General features: G+C 43.6%; 1 protein-coding gene across 1 annotated transcript in view; it reads right to left on the bottom strand.

The window, feature by feature from the left end:
- SFXN5 (sideroflexin 5) overlaps positions 1 to 27,356 on the bottom strand; it is a 91,920-nt gene that overhangs the window by 41,524 nt on the left and 23,040 nt on the right. The window contains exons 4-9 of the mRNA XM_009879852.1: positions 18,883 to 18,909; positions 17,709 to 17,763; positions 15,824 to 15,849; positions 11,511 to 11,564; positions 8,546 to 8,602; positions 7,625 to 7,690 (exon numbers count right to left, since the gene is read on the bottom strand). Of these exons, the coding sequence (XP_009878154.1) occupies positions 7,625 to 7,690; positions 8,546 to 8,602; positions 11,511 to 11,564; positions 15,824 to 15,849; positions 17,709 to 17,763; positions 18,883 to 18,909 (285 nt within the window). The remainder of the gene's footprint in view (positions 1 to 7,624; positions 7,691 to 8,545; positions 8,603 to 11,510; positions 11,565 to 15,823; positions 15,850 to 17,708; positions 17,764 to 18,882; positions 18,910 to 27,356) is intronic.

Genomic DNA, 27,356 nt, shown 5'->3' on the forward strand with positions numbered 1-27,356 from the left:
TTTTTTTATTGCTCATGAATTTTGTAAGTGTAATGAGCCAGCCCCACTCTAATTCATCTAATTAAAGTGCTTAGATTCTCCTTCTAGCTTTGGTTAGACATCATCAAGCATCGTCTAGCTTTATTTTAAAGGGCAGATCTGTAAATGTAACTTTTTATTATTCTCACTCGCCAGCATCAAAAGATTTTTAAACCTGAGTATCAGAGCAAACGTTTCTCTTGCAAATGGTATCAGTGATACAGTTCGTTGAGCAGTGAGAGTCAGGGCTGCAAGGGCAGTTATTGCCAAAGCCGCCTGTGACATACCCATTACAATGTTAATACTATTTTACAGTGATAATCTTAGACTTGAACAGTCTTCACCTCTCAGCTTCCTTAGGAGAAGAAAAATAAGATCTTTCTGCTGACAACCTATGTAGTTGTGAGAATGTTTTGGGTTGTAAGGGATGTTTTCAAGACAAAGCACATTTAGATTTTGCAAAATGCTAACTTTTTGGGGAGAGAAATCCAGCTTGTTTAAAAATATTATTATTGCAATGTCCATTTGTCCAGAAGCAGCTTCTGCTTTAATCTGAACTCTCAGATCCACAGTGGGCTTTGCTGATTAGACTCCTATGCAACTTTTTTTTTTTTCTGATACAGCTAAATACAAAATTCAGGAGTTATAATTTTTGTGTAACCTCTGTGCTCCACCAGTTCTGACTGTGGCTGAGATTCCTGCATGAATTGTAATCTGTGAACCCTATGGGAATATAACCTAAAATCTCAAAGACAAATTAAAGTGTTCCAAGAATTCAGAAGCTCTGCAGAAACCCTACAGTAACTACAGGAGTCCCTCCAAAGCTGTATTTTCTAGGAAATAACGTCACCAAGGCTTCTGTACAGAAGAAAGTTGCCCCAGGATGACTTACTAAGACACCTGCATCAAAGAGGAGTGATTTCCCACTGCAAGAGCAGAAATTTGAGTCCTGGAGCATCTAGGTTTGAGCTTCTGCTCTGAAGAGCTTCCTACATTGGTCCAACACCAAGGCATGTAGCTTCTGTCTCCGTTTCCCAACCATGCAACAGAGCTGAGAGCCAAGCCCAGCTTCCCAGGAGCACCCTAAAGACCTGCAGGGGCTCCCATACAGCGTGCTGAAGGGTACTGCAGCACATGCACTGCCCCATAGTGAAATCTCTGCCCTTTGCTCCTGTCCACGTGATCGAGTTGCATTTAACTTCAGCAGATTGTTGCTGGTTTCTTCTTTGAGCTCCTGTTGTGGGCTCATGGAGGCACTAGCTTTCAGTGGACAGGCAGGGAGGAGTGGCTGGAGGGACTAACCTCCACCTTGGCTCAGCTGGTTGCAACCAGATTCACCTAACCCATCTTTTTATTTGCCCAAAGCCACAAAATGCTCACACACTCCATTTCTGCACAGCCACTGTAGGACAAGAGGGGTGACAAGGTGCTGAAGGGAGGTAACATCTCCAACTGCTGCAGCAGTTCGCCGGATGAAAACATATCCAAACCCACAAACCGAGATCAAGAGTGTCAGGGGTCCTAAAACTGATCTGTACAAAACTGAAGAAAAACAGGAATGTTTTTTTCCCTTGCAATTTTCCAGGGCAAAAAAGTATCATGGGGTACCTCAGCAAAACAGATTAGGTCATTAAAACTTGTCTTGCTTCTCTCCAGTTTTAACCTAGCTTGTTTTTATACATACTCAAGTTTAACTCCATATACTTTCACAGTTTGTGAAAGCATCAGGTACACCATACAGTAAGCCAGAGCATCAGTAAACAATACGGGCGTCAGTTCTCTACCTTCACTGCTTGTCCTGAGTCAGGATTTATGGTCAGGAAGCAAGGAGGCACTTTTAAAATGAAAAGACCTGGGTCTGCCTGAGAAGACATGCTTTGAACACCCTCCTGTATGCCGTGATCGGCAGTGACTCTAAGGTGAGTCATTAGTAGCTGACAGCACCAAAGTTATTAATGGCATTAATTGCCTGATTTTTTCAACCCGAGGTTACCCAGTAAGGTAAGCCAAAAAGAAACATTCAAGTCCTGAGAAGGTACATTTTAAGCATATAGATCACCACAAAATAAACAGCCTGGCCGGCCGTCATGGTTACATGACATTGCATCTCTCTGTTATACAAAAAAAAGCCAAAACACCTACTTTTGTCAGAATTTAGCTCAGATTGCCAAGTGAGAACAACATATATATTCGCCTCTGTACTGACAAGACCATAAATCCCAAACTTGCACTTAATAAAAACCTTCTGAGAAGTTACAAACCCAGGTATATTTGAAAGGGGAAGGAGGGAGCCTGGCTACTTTATTCATTGGTGAAAACCCCGCTGTCCCCCCACTTAAGAGATGCCTGATCTCACACGTGTTTTTGCTTCACCTTTCATTGGGGGAGAATCAAACCGCTGTTACAAGGGAGAAGCTCAGTATCATCATGTCTAGGCAGTCACAACAGACATTGCCTAGTTAAGTTACATACACCTATATATGTAAAACACACTCTGTATGCCTGCCAGGTTTGCTGCAGTCTAATTAGAGCCCGTCCTGTCAACAGGGGAAGACAATGCCAGCAGTACCAATGTATGTGGCACCTCCAGGGTACATGGAATGGACAACAGATGGACGACAACCTAATGACTTGGGCATCAAGCTGAGCGACAATACACTGCTTACTGGGAGATGTCAGGTACGTGGCCAAATTACACTGGCAGAAGAGGGGAAACCCCTTGAAGAGTCTGCACAGGGTCTTCCACATCACAAGGAACAAGACTTGGAGCCCGTCTTAGCAGAACCTGAAGTTGTGATCATGGAAATTAAAACCTGGCGTATAAAGCTTTGATCCAAAGACAATGGAAACAAACAGCAATAACACCACTGCTGTGAGATACTTCAAGGAGGATGTATGGAGAAACCCAGTGACTCACCACCACGGGCTCCAGGTGAAGCAACCCCTGGGCTAACACTACCAGTTCTCCAGTCTGCTGGTCTCAGCACCAGTGACAGCCCAGAAACCAGAGAGCATCTGCTCACAGCCTTTGTCTGGTTCTGGTTTAATTTGCAGGCATTTAATTGCAGCCACAAGAATCACTTCCGACCTCAAACTGAAGTTACAGTCTAAGGCCATAGTACCAAAGAGCTGAATCAGATGCAGAAGGGATCAGCGATACAGGAGCAAATCAAGGTTGGAGCTGAAACTAAGAAACCTCCTTATAAAATATGTATAAAGCAGTTATTAAGAATAAAATTGGTTTTTATTACGTAGCTTTTTTAACCTTTTAAAAACATGACAAAATTAGCAGAGCAAGAGTGTGCACGTGTGTCTGCTGGAAAGGGTTTCTGTATAATTACAAGCCCTCTGATCAGTATAGCTCTTGGCACTAGAATATTTGGTGAAAAAAACCCACATTTAAAATATGCTTGGTCTTTCTCAAGTCTTTTTACTACTCTCTGTCTTTGTTTGCCTTGCTTAGGAAAACCAGCTGGTATTAATTGCACTTCATACACCACCATCATGAACAGCAGCCAGATATCAGAAAATAAGGCCTAATCACAGGAATCCACTCAATTGGTAAAAAAAAAATTAAAAAAAAAAATACAATTAGGGCTCAGTGTTTGGAAAAGCAGTAAAGCGAGAGCAATCAAAAGAAAAGGCAGGAAGGATGCTGGTGCATAGAGAACATGATAAAAATAAACTACAATCACAGAAGGAGAAACAGAAATCTAGGTTACTTAACGGTAATCAGACTCCTCTAAACATATTTTCAACCACAAGCGAAGCTCAGAGATGTCGCACGCTCGTGCAGAGCGGGTAGCCCAGGTCTTGGCACGTGCCGGGTGGCAGAGACAGCGCAGAAGTGTCACGTAAGAAATCAGAGATGGAAAAGATCTGTTATCTCAGCCTTTTCACCTCTTTTCTCACACTCAGTCTTAAAACTATCCCTTCTAATGTCTTTGCTAGCCTTAACTTCAAGTGATTGCTTCACCTGAGTACTGCATGGGAGAAGAGAGAGAATTCGGGACCTGGGATAGCTTTCCTTGCCTGAAGCTATGCTATGAATTGTGCTGAGCTAGGAGTAGGTGGAAAAAAGACTATTGGGGGAAAAAAAATACTGAAATACTGAAAAATATTGAAAAAAAAGAATACTGATTCCTCAAAAAACTCATCCAAAAGTGCTGCAAATCAGATGTCCCAGATGTAGCACTGGAGAGAGATGTGTTGCCTCTCTCTGACGGGAATTCCTCTCCCTCTCTAAAATGGGAAAAGAATCAGGTTATTTGCAAAGATTTGCTAAAACTTCTAGTTTAATTGCAAGAAGCATAAAGCCAAAATCTGCTCTTCTGTACACGTGAGAAAGCAATTTGTTTGTCCCTCTTTGTTAGATAAAGACACAGAGGGTGAAGATGATGGGAAGCACAATCACGAGTCAACTGATCTGTCATTTCATGAGCTTTCTCCCTGCGTCGCTTGCCAACTGCAAACACGGAAGGGGCTCACTTTAATTAATACCGGGTCTCAGCAGACCACTGGAGGCAGTGGCACTTGTTTTCAGGTCATCTGGTCCTAATAGGCTCACACTGGGAGGTGATTTGCTGCTAACTGACAGCAAAAATCAGTTAATGAGGGCTGAGGCCTTACAATCCAATGTAATGAACCTCAGGGCTATTTCTATATTATTTGTCATCATCATTTAAAAAAAACCAAACCAAAACAAAACCGAACTGCTCAAGGAGATACTGGTTATTAATCCAGATATTTACAATATAAAAATCACTCTCTGCTCTGCAGGATTTTCTTTAAGCTGCTCTGCATCAGGAATTGAGTACGCAGTGAGTGGTGCTACAGATTATCAGGACACAAACTATTATATGTTAACACACACATTGGTAGTGTCCCCAATGGCTTGTCTACACGGGGAACATCAGTGCACAGCGACTTCACCCCATTTTCGCACACTCTATGTGCCATAGCATGCTCCACTTTGGAAGCAGACCTCCTTCCAACATCAGGAAGGAGTACTCATGAAGGCTGCTGCCCTTCTCTGCTTCCCCAACTACATCAATGGACGTAAGGAAAGTTCCTGCCTCCCCGTAACAATATTCTGACCCTCGGCACCAGAGCTACAAACCCACTGCTATTACAGAGCTCATGGTATTCTGCACACACGCTAAGGGTATCCCTGTGGAAGCCCAGTCTGGTGGGTCATCGTGGTACTTACACAAGAAGGCAGCAACACCCTCTCAGCGTCTACACCACTGAAGGAAGACTTCCTCTTCCACAAGCTTGAACTGCTGTAAGTACAGAATACCATCATCTTTCCTCATGGTGCTTTTAAAACTGTCCCTGTGATGGACAGCTGAGGTATGCATGATAACCAGGCACTGGGGCTTCTGCTGGAGGTGCACCTACACGTTTTGTGGACAGATAAACCCCAGCATCGTTTCAGTTTCTGCATTTATTCAAAGCTTGTTGCTCTGTACAGAACGCCAGCTCCTTCACCACCGGGGAGTAAATGGTACAACTAGCAGAGGTACAAAAACCACCACAGGACAAAGAGCTGACCCACCGTCAGCAGACTGATGAGCCACCCACATGTCACCAGTGGTGACAGCCACCCTGCAGTAACAGCAGGCCACTGCTGGTTTGCTGTGATTTCTTTTATCTACAAGTCTTGGTGTAGTTTTTCACACTGCTTCAGAGAAGGAGTGTTTCTCACAACACCACTGATGGTCACTTCTACGCTCTAAACCTAACTCTCTGCTTCAGCTCCTAAGAGGAATCAGAGATTTTAAAGACCTGCATCAGCTGTCCCAACATGGACATCTCCACTCATCACCCAATTGTTTTCCTTACCAAAGCCTGTCAGCTTCTCAGGATGACAAAACTCTGCCAACATCAATTCTCCATGTCTCCTGCCCTCTATCTGCCCCTGTTGCCAAAACGGAGAAGAGCATTAATGCCAACAATGTGGAACCAGTCATCATCCCTGTGCTGCAGCTGCACTGGGGGTTGGAAGGCAGGTTGTTAGAGGCAGCAGCACATTAAACTGAAGAGCTTTGCTTTACAAATTCACGAGGTGGAAAAAATTCTGAACGAACAACACTCAAGCTCTCCCATGCTACACCAGGAGAGAGTGGACAGAGAACAGCTGCTAACCGAAGCACTGAGGTTGGTGGGATGGGGTCTCAAATTGTAGTTCAGCTACGTAAGCGTGGAGCTGGAGTGGACACATCTTCATGGGGTTATAAAGCATTGGAGCTCACACCAACACAAGGCTGGTCTGTGTGCATAGCCTGGGTTAATTCTGCAGTGAGGCGATAATACAGGTAACACAGAGGAGCAGTGTGGCAAACCGTGAGCAAGCCAAGCCAGCACTACAGAAAACCATCAAGCAGATGGTTATTTTATCCAATAAAACGAACAGTTTCCACTCAGAACTGCAAGGCACTTCACCATCTCTATGCCCTTCGCTACCACTGCTGCAAAGCTGTCTGGTAGCTGCAGAACACAGCTGCAGAATTTCTGCTGTCCACTGTAGACATGATGGGCCAAACCACTCACTGCTAGTTCCCAGCCAGGAGCTCCTGCCTCCAGAGTTCTCCTAACAATCCGCAGCCTGCTCTAGACAAACATTTTACCTTGTAAACAAATCTAACCAAGCCCATGCAACTTTTTCCCCCAAAGGTGAATTGGGGAACCTGGCTACAAATGGTGTGGTGAGCAGGCTGAGTGCTAGCTTCTTCCCGTAGCACAACCTGTTTGCAGAAAAAATGCCTGGAAAAGGATGCCTGTGGATTGATAAAAAGGAAAAAAAAATCTTGGCCAGAGGAAAAAAATACAAACTGCCATAGAATCTTTAATGTTCCAGTAGAAAAGGAACAACCATACGTTTCAGAGGCTTATTTGAAAACCCAGTGTAAGAAATAACTTCCATAAGTTGCTTCTGAAAAAATGTACCTGCCTCCTTGGGAATTAGCTAACCTTGCTAAAGATGTCAACTTGTGCTTCTGGGGAATATGAGTATTAAAAGCCTGAGGGCTGCACCACGAGACCACGACTTTAGCAACGTTAAAAGCTCCTCTCTTACAGATTACTTCAGATAGGACTTGAACACCATTCTCAGCTTGAACGCTGTCCACAGGTGAAAGATGTCATTCTGAGTGCTGCAGTTCTTTCAGTTCAAGGTGCTGAGCCACCAAAAGAATATCTCCAAAAGCCTCACTCTGTTCAGCATGTCAGCTGTCACACTATCACTCTGCAGCCCCACAGTCACTCTTTTAACTTGGACTAGGCTAATTCACCACAAGTTAATGCACATGTGGATAATCTGAGTTCATCCAGAGGCAAAGCCACGGTGCAGAGACACAGGCAGTGCATGGTGCAGGACGTGCTGGAAGCCATCAGCGGTAGAAATCTCCTTCTGTTGAAAAGTTTGGGCATGCATGGACAGAGACACCTCACGGTTAAAATATTTTCTGGTTATGTAGACTGAATTCTGTCAATTAAAAGATAAACATGCTTGGCAATTCAAACAAACATCTCAAAAGCACTGCAGTACTACTGCAAGGGAGCAGTTACTTAGTAGTGAAATATATAGATATAAAGCGTTACCCACTGCTATTGAGACAGCACTTATGACAGCTCCCAAGTAGCCCTGGATGAACTTGGATGTCGGAGAAGGCTTTGGAAAGAAAAACAAAACATATTTTCAATAAACAAACTTCTGGTTATTAAAATGCAACCAAGCTTTTTTGTTTGTTTTCTTTTTCTTTTATTTGTTTTAAACCAGAGACAGGTTTAATTTTGTCATATTGTTCTGTGACACATGGTCTGTCATCTAGCAGCGGCAAAAGCAAGGAAAACTGTAGCCTCATGAGCAAGGTTAGAGGGAATGGAAAATTAATTGGCATCAGAAAATTATAATAATAGCAGCTTAAAGGAAGTATGTGAATGAAATTCAGCAAATGGTACAAAATTAGCATTCTTATACACTAGTGATGAACCCCAAACTCTCCACATTAAATATTTGTCTCTGAAATGTTATTTCAATGAGCTGGATGCTTTCCAACTCAGCTTCCCATCTTGAGCTTCCCACATCCCAACACGGGATGAATGAAGGCTAAAGCAATGGAGGAGAGCAGGAACTTCCCCACCATTTCCCAGCACCATTGCTGGTAGCGCATATAAAGTCCTCCAGGGATAGCAATGTGATCATGCAGCCACCTTCTGCTATCCAAAAAACCAGATACCGTTTCGCTTTGTGCTCATTTACATATCAAATTAAACTATTTCATACCAGTTAGAATTATATATTGGTTCAGCTCAAAGGCACTGAGCATTACTTATGTGCCTTGAGTGGTTTTGAGATCCTTGTGCCATTTACAGGTGAGGTTTAAAATGGAAGTCTATGCAGGAGAATGGCCAATCTATAAAGTCATCACAGAGTTTCTATTAACAGCAAAGAGGTAAGACTTATGTTTCCGTGCCAAAACAGACCTAACGTGCTCCATGCACCACATGTGTTGGGTCTCCTCACCTTTGTCGCATTGCGGTTTGCATAGTTGACGCAGGCATTGTGGCTCTGATTCAACCACTAAAGAGGAAACAAGAAGAGACAGGCATAAACATAACTTCATGAAAATAATAATAATAAAAAAAAAATCTATAAATGTGGGAGCACTGCAGGAAAACTCATCTCCCTTTGGACCTGCTCACAACTTGCCACCTCTTTTCAAAGGCTCATGCATGCCTTACATCTGACTTAATGCCCTTCCAAGCGAGGGACAGAAATACCAAGGCACCCAGGTCCCAGAGGGCAGCTCTGCTTCCCTGTGTGCTCGATGTGCAACTCTTCTTCTGGCCCAATTCACTTCCACATGACACCTCAGTGCTATTGGTCTTTATTTTTGTCAGCACCAAACCCCTACTGCTGTTAAGATGTAGCAGTAAGCCCAGCAGCTATTTCATCAGTCACGTATTAAGCTCCATGGTTCTCAAATAGAGGGTCATAGGAGGCTTCAGCTGAGGAACAGGAGATGAACAGATGTATCATCTTATGTATATGGATGCCACTAAACTGATATTTCTGTCCACAACTTTTTGGAGCAGGATTTGTCATCGGAGCAGTGTGACAGCAGCCGGGGATGAGTAGCACCACGGTCCTGAAGGGGTTTTACCCACAGCAACTGCTGGCAACGTACAGAAAATCATAGTTTTCATCCCCAAAACATCATGTTCCCAGATCAGAGCATGTGAGAACTGAACTCTTTGCCAGCTGTGGCCGGAGTTAAGACGGAAGAGGAGGAATGAAGTGAGGGTGAGGAGACAGTGTGAAACGAGGCATTAAAACACAGGATCAGCCCAGTCATTGCCGAATTCACAGGCCAAGAGCACATTTTTCCTGCTGACCAGCTCTCCAGCCTGGAACTTTGGACCCAGCAAACCTTGGTTTTTTATTTTCTTTAAATAGTAATTAAAAAAAAAAAATTACAAAGTCAGCTTGCCAATATGTGCTAGAAATCGGCCTCAATTTTCCAGATGTGGTTTGTTGTTTTTTTTAACCCCCACAGCTCATACATACATTAGCAGGTCCACAAGACCAGGCTAGAGCTAGCCTGAGACACGTACATTTTGGGCATCACAGAATCATGGAATCTTCAGAGTTGGAAGGGACCTCTAGAGATCATCTAGTCCAACTCCCCTGCTAAAGCAGGATTGCCTAAAGCACATTACTCAGGACTGCATCCAGGCGGGTCTTGAAAATCTCCAGAGAAAGGGACTCCACAACCTCCCTGGGCAGCCTGTGCCAGTGCTCTGTCACCCGAACTGTAAAGACGTTTTTCCATGTGGAATGGAACTTCCTATGTTCCCACTTGTGCCCATCAGCAACAACTGCTTCACTGTACAAGCCTGCTGCTATAGGACCCAGTATTTGTTAATAAAGTAATATGCATCATCCCTAAATCCTATGCTATTTACCCAGACAAATCTCCTTTTCAGAGAGATGTAGACACACTGCTCAGATACTGTCCTTAATCTAGAGTTTAAGCTGCCTCTAGGTTGAAGATATCCCCACTACCCGTTTCTTGACTCCATCGTCTTCCCAGGTGGCCACCTGACACCCTCCCAAGCTTTTTGGATGATGCCTCTCTAGGTTGCTATTCCTCCTACTCGTATTTTTCAGAAAGGGGTGACCCATGTGCCCATCAGCAGAACGATGGAGGAACCATCGATGGAGAACCACTTGCAAGAGGCACTGGCCCAGACAGGGTTCAGTTGCAGGACTTGCCTGCTACAACCTCCCTCTCAAGCAGGCTTATTTCAGTTCTGTGTTTGAAATGTTCTTTCTAGGTTTATAAGGACTATTCTGTCCTTTCAAAGCCAAAAGTTTCTCCCAGCTCTACCATGACAGTGTGAACAGGAGCTCCTCATGTAAACCATTTACAAGACACTCAGCCCAAGCCAATTATCCAGGCTGGCTCGCTCCTCACTCACACGAGAGTAACTTCTCCAAAAGCCAACTCTTTCCATCTTAGATGTCTAAAGACAGGTGAGGCAAGTTGCCTTCAAAAATATGAGTCTAGATGTCTCACTATCCCACTCCCAGAAGTAAAACCACATGGGACAACTTATAGCTAAATACAACAAACCACAAGTTACTGGCACATATCAATATATTCTTGGTTCTGCAGTCTTTCTAACATACTAGTCAGATCCCATTCTGCTTTGATATTTCTTAACCGCATAATTCTCTATCATCACTTACACTGTAGACAATAAAAAGACATTCACAGCTAAAAATAAGTCTTGAAAGTAACTTGTTTTTGCAATTCAGTTAGTGCTGAAATTATACTTAAGGGGCGTGTTTACTATGGAGAAAACTCATTCACGTGCACGCTTCCTCCCCTTCCTCTTAATTCCAGAATTTTAATGGGAAATAATGCCAACACCTCCCTACATACACATTTTTTTTTTCCTCCAAAGCCCCTGTAGCGCATTGAATGCAGAGGTTCTTGCCTTTGCAATGCACAGCTATTCCCAAAATTCCTGGGCATGGGGCCTCCCCCTGCCCCAGCCCTGCGCATATGTGGCACTTCCAAAGGGAATTCACCGAGGAAGATCCCAACTACTTGACAGGGTGCCTTCAAAACAGCAGATGTGTGAGCTTAAGGGCCTACATCTTCATGGAAGTACGCCCTGTGCGATCATTTACACCTATACAAAATGGGTCTGAAAGGTTGATTTTGAGATCCTGGGCTGTTTTGCATCTCCCTTGCAATGGCATAAATAGCCAGGCACTGGAAAGCAGATAAAATATTTTGCTTATAGCCCCTTCCAGACCAACCAAACCTTTCCCTAATTATACCCAGTCACATCATCTCCCCATCAACTAAAGCACTGCCACTGCAGAAACGCCATGTGCATCAGTTTGTCCTCTAGACACAAGTCAGCTGCTAGCTTTCCTTTCCATCACATTCTCCAGTCATTCAGACAAGGGTTACCTGCCAAAACACAGTGGATGCCAGCGTCTGGTTGGGCAAGAGAAGACCAACAACCTGCAAGAGAAGAGATTTTCTCATTAGTAAATGCATTGTTCGTTTGCTCTTGGTGCTCTTCTAAGCACACAAACAGCAAACTTGTTTCTAATGACTTGAATAAGTTATCTTCATTTATGGCTTTATTTCATTATAGTTATTGAGCTTCACTTCAGCCTATCGTCTCTCAATTTTCCAGTGGTGAAACTGGGTAACATAGCTGCCCGTGAAAGCTTTGCATCTTTAATGACTGCTTGCAACACACCTTGGAAAGAGTCTGGCAGCAGATAGTGTCCAAAGATTAGTTCATTAAAATGCAATCAATTCTTTAATCCAGGCATTTCTGGAGGATAATACAAACACTGCATGAATGCAAGAGTTCAAAGTTGTTGCTATTGGCAGTGAAGGGGGTTTTTCTTATTTTGCTTTGGCACAGTCGCTGTTTCAAGCACAAGAAAGAAAACCCATTTGAACATCTGAAGACAGGAGTGCCACCTGGAAGCACATGTGCTCCTGTTTGGGAGCCTGAATTTTGTTTTAAGAGAAGAGAATTGTTGATGTGTCATACTCTGAGCTGCGAAAACTCCTGCTCGGGTTATGAGCTCAGGCTGGCGATCATTGTCTCCCAGAGGCTTACGGCTGCCTCTCCGGGCACATATGGGACAGGCATGCCCACTGCTGTGCCATCTCGCATTCATGCCCGCTGCTGCACAAGTACGAGATGCCACAGACTTTGCAAGGTCACCCATCGCAGCACCTGAGGCCACACACGTGCATGTTGCCTATACAGTCCTGAGAACATCCTTCAGACATGCTCAGTATACTACATGGGCACACCCTCTGCAATTCTTTAAAGACCCCATCTCTTACGCACCACGCTGCACTTCCAGACTCCTTCCTACCTTGTTTTATGGCAATCTGACCTCTTAAAGTATAAGAAGCTGAAGAAGAGGAAAGGGATACAAAGCAAGGGATTTCCAATGATAAGTCCAATAAACACAGACAGGAAGATGAGTTCTTGGGTAAGAAACAGGCAAGATGAAATAGTTCCTATGATCTTCATCATTTTCTCCTCTCCTGCGCCTCAAATGTCTGCTAGTTTCTGAAGAAGATTGTCTTCATCTTGCAAAATCACAGTTGCGTCTTTACTAACAGTACAAAGACTGCACAACTCCTTTTAATTCTACATTTATGTTCAGGACACTCATGTGAACTGAAATGTCTCCAAGGCATTTGGGCAAAAAGACCGTGAGTTCATTCCCACGCTCAAACCGTCTTCTGCACCATTTTCTTTAAGTTTATCCCTACAGAGGCTGAGAAGAAAGAAAACTTCCCTGTTAGAGTGCGGAGAGCCTGCCGCAAGGAGGGATAAGCTAAAGCCGTCTCTGCACATCTGCAGCAGCATCAGTTGAAGGGGAGGCAACTTCTACGCTTAAGGACATGAGAGAGAAATAACAGCAAACAAAAGGGTAATAGGGTTGGGAGGCCTGATTTCATTTACATCTTCTTTCCTTTCTCCTCCTCCTCCTCCTCCAGCTTTTCCTCCTACAGCCTTTCGTGAAGTTGCAGCTACTTTGTACACTGGCCAAGCGCCAATCTGTGCAAGTTACACTAATTTACCGCTTCCATTCAATATGTGGATCTCATCATTAATTACTCTGTTGCTGATCTTAGCCAAACGAATTCAACAGGCGACGAACCTCCTCACCCCAGGACTGACTTATGCTCCTGAAGCCAGTGGGCTAATGAGGCTCCAGAGGAGAGGAAAGGCTGCAGGCAGCTACTTACATTGTCAGCTGAAGCTGAGCGCCGAGAAAAATAAAAGAGGAAAATAAATAAATAAAAAAGAGCACCCAAAATCTGTATGACTGAAAGAGGCACGTTTAAATGCAAACTCTCCATATGTGCAAGAGTCTGTCAAGAAATGTACAGTTTCACTTTTAATTACTGTCAGGGGAAAAAATAACTAAGAAGGAAAACAAAATAAAAAAAGCTTCTAAACACTAGAAAAGTACCAGCTACAAAATTTAATTGCCTATCAGGTGTGAACCGGCCCCAAAGCCAGGGCTAAAGCCGCCACTCAGACATCTGTCGGCTCTGAGCAGCCTCACAGTGCATTTGCATTATGAGCTCTCCTCTTGCAAGCCCCAAGTCCTGCCTCATGTGTCAGCAAGAGTCACCTGCAACCCCAAATTAACATCCGGGTCTTCTCTATGTGCTTCGAAATCTCAACAAGACCCCCCCTCTATTTTTAAATGGCTGGGGAAAATAAGGTGCTTAAAGCTGTGGGTGGCAGCTGGGAACAGCAGCATGGCTTCTGCTCCACCCTCACTGCCCGTGTCTTGGGCTGAATTTCCTAAAGGCAGACAAATCTTCCTCCTTTGAGCCTTTCATACCTGGGATGAAACACAAAACCAGGGTAGAAGGCTACAGCCCAGGCCCTGCCCTGCACATCTCACCCCTACAGCAAAGGGAGACAATATGAGCAGCTGGATTTGCGCCCTCCTGGGCTGAAACCAAGGTGGGCAAGCACAAATTCTCCTTACACTTAAACATACTCCATCCTGTTCCCACTCTGCCACTGCAACCGATTCTGGGGTCAAACCATAAACCTGAACATGGAAAGGACATAGGCTAAAAAGAAAAGCAAACAATTGCAACTCAGGGAAAGAATAAACAGCCGCAGGATTCGGTTGTGTCAGGGGGGTAGCTGTTTTCGGCCAGAAAAAGGAATGATTATTTTCAGCAAGACCTTAATCTCTTTCACAATGAGCTAAACCATACTGAATTATTTTGCATCAGCTATAGAGGTAAAAAAAAAAAAATCATGTATATAGGCAGCATCGTGTATTGACTGATAGGCAGTAAACCTGTTAATACATAATCTGATCACGTCCCTGGCGGAATCTATGCAGGGTGTTTAATTGACCCCCAAACACCGGGACAATTAGGGCGGGTGCAACGGCACGCCGGCACGGCTTTGCGGGCGAGGACAGCCACGTTCGCTCAGCCAGAGCCCACCGCAGGCACATTAAGTCTCTCTTGAGGAAATCCCATCCCCCTATGTGAAATGCAAGACTCAAACTGTTTTTATGCTAGAGCAGGCTGCCAATTTTGTCACTAAATTTCACAGATCGATTGGCATAAATGTTACATTTTAATTTTAACATTTGAAACGTTTGGGTTTTTTTTTTTTTTTTAAATGACAAGAGGTTCCAGTTTATCCTTTACAGCTAGTGAAATTGGGCTCATCTGACAGCTCTCGGCTCCTCTGACAGCTCTGGATTTGGGCCGATTTCATTGTCAATTTGATCGTTAACTCATTTTTGTTTAACCTTTTCTTTTAAAATGCCCCATACAAAGTTACCACCAAACCCTTACGCACGACAACAAATAGTAACAGCCGCGACGATTTCTGCTTTTAGGTGGTAGCAACCCCACTACCACCGTTTGGGAAAGGATCACCTTTAAGCAAGCACTATGCCACAGTCCACTGGGTTTAGGAAGATTAAATTTAGCGTATTTTGCTCCTTCAACCATTTTAGTATGCATGATCTAATAACCTGAGCCAAGAGCTGGCAGCTAGGAGGATCTTCTGGCACCAACTCTGGGCGATTTGGGGCAAAACTGTGTGCCTCAGTTTCCCCATTCATAAAATGGGTTAATTATTCATTCCTGTTCCTGAAGACGAGCTGAGGTTTCAGCATTAGGAAGAAAGGCAGAATTATCTCCCTTCTGGCTTTCACTATCGAGAGCACCCAAATGCTTACAAATTTCACAATAACAAGTACAAACTAAAAACGCCCTTAGCGATAACCCCACGGAAAGCACTCGCCGTTTTAATTAATCAAGATGAGAGCACACGACACTGGCCTCACCGTGCTGTAGCTCGTCACGTTTGGGAAGCAACTTGTAAAACATGCAAATGGCAAAAAAAAAAAAAAAAGTGTCCAAAGATGAAAACCGATAGTTGCAGAAGTTGCACTTTGCAGGCAGTGAGCTCATCTTGGTCTTCCCTTTCCCGAAGGGAAAAATAAAGCTGAAGACATTGCAGGGGGTTGGGCGAATGATGTTAAATAGATAAATAACCTTGAGCACAATGTCCATAGGGCAGGTTTTACACAACGAAGCCCTTGCTAACATGCGACGGGAAAGGTGGGAACCCTATGTGAACGTGTCGCGAGAAGGTAAGGTGGAATTTGGAGAATTGTCTGCGAGTGCTAAAAAATGCACTTCTTGGTACTCGCAAACAAAGTGGGGAGACATGTTAAAATACTTACGATGGGTGTTCCAAAGGGAATGTAACCTATTAAAAAAAAAAAAGCATGCATTTTAATACGCAGTTTTGATATGAAAAAAAAAAAAAAAAATCACATCTAAGACATCTACCAGTTTAGGGTAGAAGCCACACCTGGCAGGACAGGCTGTACTCACTTCCACCAGCTCTGTACCACCACGAGGATGTCTGTGTCCCTACACCTGATGCACCAAGCATCAACTAGAGCAGCCTCCTGATTTTTCCCAATCTCCTTCCCATCCTCTTTTTGCTTTTCCTGGGTTGTGCTCTAAGAGTTTCCCGAAACTTATAACATCTAGACCCTAAAGCTTACTCCAGTAAACTCAGTCTGTGCCAGTATGTGGTATGAGCACTTCAGAGGGCATCATGCTGTTGAGCTGCGGTGGCGTTAACTGAACTGACCTAGTGGCTTGCTGCCACGGGAAGAGGGAGATCCTGCCCCCCTTCCCAGGCTCAGTCACGCAATCTGTTCCCTCCATCGTGCCAGCTCTGTTGCTCATCAGACCCTCCCACAACCTACCCTCACTAACCCAGGAGAAAACCCTTCAGTTTTCTGTGCCCTTTCCCCTCTTGTTGAGCCTGGTCCCACCCAGGATGGCATGCTGAAGACATTCATGAAGCCATCTAACAAGCTGCAGAGCCCATGCCAGTTAAGGAGAGGGACCATGCTATTATCCCTCTTTCTTCACCTGCTTTATCAACCTCTCCGCTAGCGATTTTATACTGGGAGAGCTCATTTATTTCTAGGTCAGTAGAAAAAGGAACAGGGTATAAGTACCCTGAAGAAAGTATATTTGCATCGTGGAGGAGCAAGGAACTATTTTGATCATAGGTGTAAGTCAAAGCTCTCTATATTAGAGATAAGCCTTTACCCCAAATCTTATTGAGCGCCACAAAAATCAAATGCTTCACATTTTTCCCCTGCTAAGGCTGCCAATTTTTGTGCTAATTATAATTCATCTCTATGACTTCCACTAGAAGGTCTCAGAGCATTTTACCAACATTACTGAATTAAGCCTCATGGATCCAATTTACAGTCGGAAAGGGCAAAGACCTAAGAGGAAGAAAAATTGGAAAAAAAAATACAGAACAAGGCAGCAATGGAGTAGGCACTGGCTTTTCTCCTTTCTACTTCACCCTCACAATCACCCTTCTTCAATGAACTGGAGAACAAAGCGTGCCAACCCTGTTATCTTTCCCCTGTGCCCAGTATTCAGGTGAAGTTGTTACCTCCTAAAATATGGAAAAGGTCCTATTTATTTAAATAGGTCCTTCGGGAAAGGACCAAGGCTGCACTTGCATCCTCAAGAGAGATGCTATTCAACACACAGCAGAGGTAGCTGTGGACCTGTGCATGGCAAAGGGACACCCCAAAGCAGGAAGGAGGTGGCAATGACTTAATCGTTAAGCAGCCTGATTAAGCCGCGCTTAACAAGCTGATCCTTCCTGGGCTCCCAATGCCATGGCTGTTAAGTTACCACTGCACGTGGAAAAACAGGGCTCATGCCATTCTCTCCTGGAGAGTAAAACCTTAAGCTGTTCGTTGGCCATCAAGCTTCGTTGTTTACTACAAAGTTAAAATGCTTATTATAGTGATGGATAACTCAAAAATTCCAGAAAGGGTATTAGCTTGAGTCCACATCAAAATATCTGAAGGAAGGGAAAATATTAAGCACTAGATCTCGCATAGGCATTTAGGATCCTAATTCTCCTTGACTGCAAAGGCATTTAGGCATTTTGATTACATTACAAGTGTTTACATGATGCAATTCAAAAACTGGAGGGGGAAAAAAAAAAAACAAAAAAACCCCACATTTTGTAAAACTTCCCAGTAAAATTAATGATTGCCCAAGTGGCACATACTATACCTGACATTCGGAAAGGCATGAAGATGGTCTCATTTGTATCAGGATGGATGATGGCCTGCAAAACAGTCAGCAAACAGACACAGTGAAGGCACAGCAGCAGTTGGGAAGGCACAGTGAAGCCAGCACTCAGCCTCTACAAACAGCACCTTCAACCAGAGAGCACAGGGGGACTTCGCGCATCTCAGCACCCTCCTTGCTTTTGCAGCTCTGACCAAAGGTACTTACTGTTCGGCAGTCTCCACAAAACCTCCTCCTACTGCTGCTTTCCCCTCTCCTTAAATAATTTAGAGTAAGTTAATAATTTAGAAGCAAATAATTTAACCTGAAATATAGAAAATGGCTCTTTCTTGGTACTGTAATATCCCCAAAGACCACCCACCAAGGGTGTAAATCATTTTATGCGGCTTGTGAAGCAAATGGGTTGCGGGAGACCCTTGTAAGGACTTGTGTGGCTCAGCCATGGCAGATGGATTCAGACCAAGGAACATCTTCCTCATCTGCAGGTATGTCTGCATGAGCCCACACGGTACATTGTAAGAAACTTGAAACTCTGCTTCAGGATCTGGCTGAGTTTGGATAAAAACATGCAGGTGTGGTCCGCTCCAGTTGTAACCATAAGGGTGACCCAAACAAAATCCCCTCACATGCCAGATAATTTAACCTTTATGTGTATCCACAGCTTCTCAGCCAATGTTGGTGACTGTGGGCAGCCCAACCTCCACAGACATGCTAAATCCATTTTACCAATAAACAGACAACACAGCTCACTCAGCCCATTTTTACCAAGTTTTACAATGGGCCCAGGAGGTTGCACTGGCATTAACTGGCTGGGGATGAAAAAGTCAATCCTCAAGCGATCCAGGACTGCAGAGGAGGAAGGTACGACACAGTTACAAGCCTTACCAAAGAACTGTCAAACTATTTTCAAAAGGCTGGAGACAAGAAATCTCTTGACTAGACAGGAAGGAGAAAATGAAGACATCAAAATATATAAATACACAAAAAAAATCAGACTCTTTGGTGGCAACAGTGTTCTCTGCATTTACATTTCTGTGGCAAGACGAAACAGCAACTGGCAAAGTCAATAATGGAGAAGAGGACAGCATCGCTTAGCAGAAAGGAAAAAAGCAGCAATAGTTGAAACCAATCGTGAAATATAAAAAAAGCATATTACCTGTTTTATTTTTTGAGCTTCCCACAGCTAGAAAAATAAGAGAGAACATCGCGTTTAAAAAAACGACCAGTGTAATTTCATACCAAACCCCAAATAATCATCTTTTAGCTGCTGTAGTAAACAAACGCGAGCGACTGCTTTAAAACAGACTCATTTTCTGCATCTTTCCAGGCTGTATTTAAAGATCCATTACAAACACCGAGCTCCTTTAAATCTGTGTGGCCAGTAAGACCAGTAAGGCAGAGAAGACAGTCTTTCTTATATTGCATCATAAGAAGGAATAACAACAGCCAGACTCGACACTCTGCTTTACAAACCAAGAATTATCTCAGTAACTCTGCCGCACGTAGATCTCAAGGTAAATTTAGCACAGCCTCTCCTTGGACAAGCTTCCTGTGGAAATAGAGGCTTGCTGGGCAACAAAGGTGGACCAAGCCCTTTAGAGAAATAGAAGAAGTATCTCTTCAAATAAAACTTGTATTCAGAATAAGCCAGCCACTGTTTTTCATTTTTCACAAGGGAAACACTTGCACCAAAAAATGCTCATAAAGAGGAAAAAAAATCTCACTTAAACCTCTCATGAGCATCTACTGTTATATTCTTACTGTAATTCAGCAGCATCAAAACCCTTCAAATCAGGCTCAGCCAGCAGAGGTACACGAGCAATAAGGAAGAAACATCCTACATGAGGTGCAGGTAGAGCTAAGGAGTAGGTGCACAACACCAAGAGATGCTCTGGCATACACATATACCCATAGTTTGGCCCCTGCTTAATAGAGCCAGAGGGCTTTCCTCCATGAATTATGCCTAAATGCAAATTATAATCTCCAAAAAAAAAAAAAATCCCAATTTTGATGTACATAATTCTAGAAATGGATGAAAAACCAGGACTCCTGTAAAATATCACAACCAATCACTGCTTTTACTATTAAAAACTGTTCTGTTCAGCTCAAGTACGGCTTCAACTTCCAGGCACCGGCTTGTGTTACACCTCTGTCTGACAGCCTCCAGCGCTGTCTATTTTTGTTCTTCACACAGGTACTTGGAGCTGCTAAAGCCACCCTTTAACCTTTGCTTAAAGAAAAAAAAATATATAAAATTCATCTGAGCCAGGAGACTGGCTGTTTCATTGGCAAGGCGCGTTTGCCAATCTTTTAACCACCCTCGTGACTCTTTTACATCTTTCCAATTTGTCAACATCCTCTTGAATCAAGGATGCCAGAAACTCGACAAATTATTCCAACAACAGTTGTACCAGTGCCAAACCAAGGGTAGGCTAACCTGATGAGTTCTGCTCTTGCTGTTGATAAATCCAAAGACAGCAATAGCTCTTTTTGCTTGGAGAGCTCACGATCACCCACCAGAATACCTACTCAAGTGCCGTGCCCATATTCTGCAATACAGGCATTCACGTCTAAGATTTTATCATTGTTATGGTATAAATGAAGAACCGTTCAGCTGTTCTTCCTCACCCGAGGTTTACTGCCTTCCCCAAATATACATCAATTAAAATATTGTTGGAATAAGGTATTTTCCCTATTATAAATAGCATAAATTGACCCACTGATACCAGCAATCCCAGTATTTCACTCCAAATTCAGCTCTCACTCCAGAATTGAAGCTCCATGATGAACACCACAGCATGCAATGAGTTACTGGAATATCTCAATGTCATAGGCTGATGCACATACCCACAGGGCTCTTTCCAGAGGAAAACTTCCCTTTTTAAGGAAAATCATTATTCCCCATTTTACAGTTGAAAAATAGAGGTTGAGGGACACGAAGAGACAATCTTTGTGGCTGGCAGAGACAAGGTGCATCTGCCCTCACCAAACCTAAAATCCAAAGGGTGAGAGGCTGCAGACAGCTGCCTGGGCTTTTCTGCACCTGCCTGGCCACCAGCTCGAGGACTTCCATGGGGTGGAAGTGGAAGGTCTTGAGCTGCAGGTGACTACCCAAAGTGTCCCAGTAACCCTGTGGCTACCTAGGTCTCGTATATCTTAGATGTGAAATGAAAACACATGATTTTCCTCTCTAACTGCAAGCACCAAGACTAGCAAAAAGGAAAAGGGATGGTTTCTGAGCCAGCGCTATGGCTTTTTTGGTCAAATTATCTAATTTCATTAATTGATCCCAATATTTATGCATTTTCCTGCTGCAGTGCAAATATTGTTAGAACATGCGATTTCATTACTTCTCAGAAAGAGACTTTACAAGATGCACCTGATGAGTCACCTAAAGATTCTGCCAGCTCATTTTCACTTTTTTATCCTCTAATTCATTTTCTGTCTGCAGCATTTTTCAATAGCTCCAGTACTCTGACAAGTCTTGCCAGCTGGGGGGCTTGTTTCTGAGAACAAGTCTCTATTTTTGCTGGGGATTTCATTCACGCTCTCTCCGGCCATCTTCAAGAAGCAGCCAGATTTTGATCTCATTTACACTAGCGTGAATCCAAAGCATCTTCACTGGAGCACATGGAACAACTCCAGATTCGTGCTCAATTTATGTTAGGTCCACAGACTCTAAATATAGTCAGCCTATACTGGGTGGGTCTCCTGTAATAGATGATCCTCCTTTACATCATCTGTGTCATATGTTACTGGCTCAAAGCTACATATGGGTTTTGCCACCATTCAAATTTGTGTGCAAGAACTAGACCTGCTCATACATGGATTTACACAAAAGAAGCCCAAAGGGCAAAAGGGCGGGAGTGTTGGAGCACTGTTAATATATTCCACTATCTGCCCAGGAACCCAAGCAGGCAGCGATGGACAAGGTTTTCCAGCCTGTGGCCATTGCAACCTTCCACCAGGACATGTCAGGCTCTGCTTCATGGAGATGTCCTTTATGGTCATGGACGAATCGCTCAAGACCGTTTGCAAGTGGTCCCACCACCAGCATTTCAGGACACTGGACTCATGGATGAGATTTCCATCCATCCTTCCCAGGATTCTGCTTTTTTCTACAATTTTTTGAGGAAGAGATACTCACCACTTTGCTCACCACGTACAGCAGATAGCTTTAAAACCCTGAACTCAGGAACTGAATTCAGTTACACAGAAATATTATGTGCTTATGTTTAAGGAATGGTATCAGAGACTGCTATGACCTAAAGAGAACCAAAGCTGCAGCAAGGAGCTAGAGACTGGAATAACGCTTGGAGAATAGATATGATCTTTGGTTGACAGGACATTCATTAGCATTCCTTATTTAGCAGCAGAATCGCAGCTTAGAGATAGCTTTCAAAAAAAGTATTTATTTAAAGAATATACCCAGCCCAAATCTATTAGCTAACACCTGTCACTATAAAAACAGTACAAAGGGTACCACTTATTCTTAAGCTAAGTACAAAGGGTACCACTTATTCTTAAGAGATTAACCTCCCTCCTATTAAATAGAATAAGATTTCATGGTCCTGGACTCAAAGATGGGAATTTTTTTCCCCTCTACACAAAGTTTCACCTAGATTAGAAAACCATGTTTACAAATTGTTCACCTTTGTTTACAGCCGGCTCCAACACTACTAAAAGAAGCGGCTGGCACCACCCTACGCAAGTGCAGTTGGTGGTATCCAGACCACCTACAACATCACTGAAGTTGACCTCAGGCATCTAAGGTGAGGAGAGCACTGACAGATTCACACCACCTACTTCCTCACATTGCCAGCAACCACCTCCCTACAGTCAGTGGAGACACAGAGGCAGATTTGATGTCGGGAATCTGTAACGGATGCTCTAAAGGTTCCCTCCCTCGACTGTACACGCCAACAGGACCAGAATCCTTTGCACAATACAGTAGTAGACATTAAAATGATCTTAAATCCATGGGTGCGTGCTCTGGATATGCCACATCAGGAATAACTCTACGGAGAAAAGCCTTTACTGATTAACCACAAGTTAAACACGCATAATTATCATTGACAGTTATTTTCAAAGAGCTAATGTGGAGTCACATGGTAGATGAGCCCTACATGTAAGGTAAAACACAGCAGTTTAAGTTCTGCAAAGACTAAGTGGTCTACCTGTGTTAGATTTTGCATCATCATCATCATCACAATAGTTTGCAAAATTCCCCTAGTAAAGACAAGGTCAAAGAGGAAATCCTCAGAATAAGTATTCTTAGTTGATTTATTTCATCGGTCCAGTCAAGTGGAGACAGAGTTCCATCTCAAAAGCTGCTCATCCCCTTCCCGCTCCGTCAGGGAGGTTCACACCCTTTCATGCAATCCCACCTGCACTGATTTTAATAAGGTAGCAGCCTGGAGTTTGCACCCCATCAGAAATTGCCTGTAGTTTCACACTCCGGGAGTTGCAAGGTTTATTAAAGCAAAGCTCGGATTATCTATCCCACACTGAATTCCAAATATTGGGTGTGGGGAGTGAATGTGTGATGCAGCAAAGCTCGTTCTGAACAAAGGCAAGCTGCTTTCATGAGCGTCGCCATTTGGAGGGAGAGCCTCCAAAACCAGATGCACTTTCCAACAATCTCAATTGCTTAAATGATATAAAACCAGAGGAAAAAAGAAACAAAAGAAAAAAGAAAACCTTGCTCAAAAGGCATAACTTACTGTGCTTTGAAAATTCACTGAGAATCACTTCAGACCAGCAATGGAATCTGGCACTGCATTAGTGTCAAGTGACAGTGATGACTCTGAACAAGTTTTAACTTCATTCTAGATCCCTTAACTGGTCGTCAAATGGCCACAATAAGATATCGGAGGTGGGACTCACCCCCTCTAACATCTTTAATAGCTTTATCAATGACCTGGACGAGGGGTTCAAATGCACCCTCAGTAAGTTTGCAAACAACACCAAGTTAGGCGGGAGTGTCGACCTGCTTGAGGGTAGGAAGGCTCTACAGAGGGATCTGGACAGGTTGGATCGATGGGCCAAGGCCAACTGTATGAGATTCAACAAGGCCAAGTGCCGGGTCCTGCACTTGGGTCACAACAGTCCTATGCAGTGCTACAGGTTTGGGGAAGAGTGGCTGGAAAGCTGCCCAGCAGAAAAGGACCTGGGGGTGTTGGTTGACAGCTGGCTGAATATGAGCCAGCAGTGAGCTCAGGTGGCCAAGAAGGCCAATAGCATCCTGGCCTGTATCAGGAATAGTGTGATGAGCGGGACTAGGGAAGTGATTGTCCTCCTGTACTTGGCACTGGTGAGGCTGCACCTCTAAGACTGTGTTCAGTTTTGGGTCCCTCACTACAAGAAAGACATTGAGATTCTGGAGTGTGTCCAGAGAAGGGCAACAAAGCTGGTGAGGGGTCTAGAGCACAATTCTTATGAGAAGTGGCTGAGGGAACTGGGGTTATTTAGCCTGGAGAAAAGAAGGCTCATGGGAGACCTTATCGCTCTCTACAACTACCTGAAAGGAGGTTGTAGAGAGGTAGAAGCTGATCTCTTCTCCCAAGTACCAAGCAACAAGACAGAAGGAAATGGCCTCAAGTTACAGGTTTTAGGCTGGATATTAGGAAAAAATTCTTCACCAAAAGTGTTGTGAAACATTGGAACAGGCTGCCCAGGGAAGTGGTGGAATTGCCATCCCTGGAGGTATTTAAAAGACGGGTAGACATAGTGCTTAGGGACATGGTTTAGTAGTGGGTTTTAGCAGTGTTAAGTTGATGGTTGCACTCGATGATCTTAAAGATCCCTTCCAACCAAGATGATTGTATGATTCTATAATAAAAACGTACTGCAGCAAATTCTCAATTTCCTTTAAGTCAGTGGGCAGAAAACAAACAATTTGACTCATGATGACTAGATGACCAGTACAGGTTGGACAACCTGCACTCCAGCAGTGCTTGCTTCTCTCCATTGACTTTAAGATGGGACTTACGTGATTAGTTCTGGCTCAAATTTGGTTTGGCTCAAGATGTAAAAACATCCCAAAGCATCAAGCACCTGCAGCTCATATCAACTTCAGCAGGGCTTGCAAAGATACAGTTTCTTTGGATCCCAATGGGAAATTGATGAAAGTTGAAGATTTTATATTAGAACGTTTAGAAATCCCAGACTTAAGCACTACAACTTTCCCAAACAGTTCTCCCACAAATCTAGCTGAGCAGATCTGGTCTTTCCCCAGGGCCACCAGCTTGAACCAGAAGCACTCAGCAGCAGCTCCACCACACCCTGTCAGCAGGGTTAGCTCATATTAATCTTCATTATAAGGTTAAGCGTACTGGAAAACATCCCTTTTGACAGCAGTACCATGGGACATTTCTATTTGAAACTGCGCCCCACATCCCTTTTGGCAAGTAGGTAGAGTCTGAGCTCGAGAAATGCAGTTAGAGAAGAACATCCATCCATGGCATCACTGCTGAAGCCCCATTTGACTAACTAGGAGGTCCATCCCAGGCAACAGGTGCTTCTCATTGATATTATTTCACTTTTATTTCACTATGCATCTGAGATTTTTTTATTCTTTTAAATTTACAGAGTTATGGATGGAGATCTCCCAAGTGCTTACTGCACTGCACTCTTCAACACATCATCCTCTCTTACAGTACCACATTTTTTCCTACTGCCTTCTTGGTTATTAAAGGCATTTATGGTGGTCAGTTCACTCCAGGCAGCATCCCCAGAACCTCTCAGCAGGTAACATGAAAACAAGTAAGTATCTATCTATTTTTAGTATTTCACTAAAACTGAACACCTGTGCCAAGCTCAAGGCAGTTTGGTGCAGCCCGACAGAGCTACAACACATTTTGCTTTGCTCTCCACCCGTACTTTCTCCCCTAGGAGCACGATCACTCACACTTTGTGTGGCTTTCTCCCACTTCTTTCCAGCTTCAGTCCCAAAATCCCACTTCTTGAAAAGCGATATTTAACGTAGAGACAAATGCACACCACAAGCTCCAGCCAAAGCATTCAGTTAGAACTGCTTTCAGCAAGATTTATAGATTTACAATGGTGGAATCCCAGGCCTTTTGGTTCCACATTTAATGTCACCTAAATGTCTGTAAATCTGTCTGACGTGCTTAGCTCTACCTGCTAATATATATGGAATCTGATGTCTGGCTTTACTAATAAACATGCAATAAACCACTGTCGACACTTGTTCCTCAGTAGGAATTCTCACCACCAGACCTTTCACAACCCTGCTTTTTAATAATTTTTACATTAAAAAGGTTTTAGCTCTAAGAAGATAAAGCTCAAACAACCCAACGTGTGGGATAAATCACAAAGGGTATCTATACATTTTCTGCCCTGCACCTGGCCCCGAAGTAAGTCAGTAGAACATGCACCAAAAGCCACTGCTCTTCTTGGATGCCAGTGGAAAACTCCTTCCCCGTCCTAAGCATCCTTAAGTCACAGCACCACAAGCTGCTGCCCATCTGGAGAACTATAAAGCCTTCAAACAAATCCACATGTTGAAGACCATCAGCTGAGATACCTGTCTGCACTGCAAGGCAAGCGCCTTGGTGGTAGGAACTGGATTGGAAACCACAAGCAATTCCAGTGCAATACACAGATTTACACAGATACAAAACCAAGTGTAGGTGGAAACAGAATCAAGTCCCGACTGATAAAAAAAAGATAGCACTTAAATAACACTGCAGCTTCGCAGCACTCAATAAACATTAACTAATTAATCCTCACAGCATTCTACTAGAAAGATTTAAGCAGAGTAAGACCCACTCAGAGAAAACCACTACTTGCACCAGGGTTGCAGAAGGACTTAGATGCATTACATGGTTTAAAGTACAGCTTTGGAAACCAGGCTTGCTAATCCAACCTAGGTTGCTCAAGATCAGATTTGTTTCAGCTTATTTTAGCCATATGGAGCTTGCGAATCTAACTTGATTTGTAATCTAGATGTGAATTTAGATAAACTCTCTTAATCCTCAAATGATGGGGTGAAGCAAAGCTTGTTTGTAACTGAGTAAGAGCATCAACCTAACCATTTTGCATGGTTTCTTTAAGGCGCATTAACGTACAACACTTCTGCCCGAGCTCCCTGGCTGCCTTTTGTCCTCTGACAGTCTGGAAATTATGCCTAAAATGTTTGACCCATCTTAGACTATCTTAGTGTCAGAAGGAGTATTTAGGCTGCAGAAGAGAGAAGGTCCAAGTTCAGCTCTTGGACCTGCAAACAGGCTACTTTCTCACAAAGAAAAGGAAACAGCAGGACAACCGATATATCTACGTTTTATCGTATCCTGCAAGAGACCAGAGGGGAAAAAAAAAGTACAGTTTACTGCAAATGGACCTCTTCGCTCTTCATCAACACTGTTAAGAAAAGCTATTATTGTCCAAAAGGGATGCTGTTTAGACTCTGATAGATTCATTGTTCTCTGCTGTGTCTGGGACAGCATGAGCGGCTCTTCCCGCTGCTAACATGATTGAAGGAAGAACACAGTAATAAATATATGCCCATTAAGCCGGTGAGCCTCTTTTCACTTCACTGATACTAATGGGGAAGAAATGAAACAGTTTCAAAACAGCAAGTTGCCAAAACTGCATTTGGAAAGGCTG

This window comes from Charadrius vociferus, unplaced genomic scaffold, assembly GCF_000708025.1.
Source record: "Charadrius vociferus isolate BGI_N301 unplaced genomic scaffold, ASM70802v2 scaffold502, whole genome shotgun sequence".
NCBI classification, from domain to species: Eukaryota; Metazoa; Chordata; class Aves; order Charadriiformes; family Charadriidae; genus Charadrius; species Charadrius vociferus.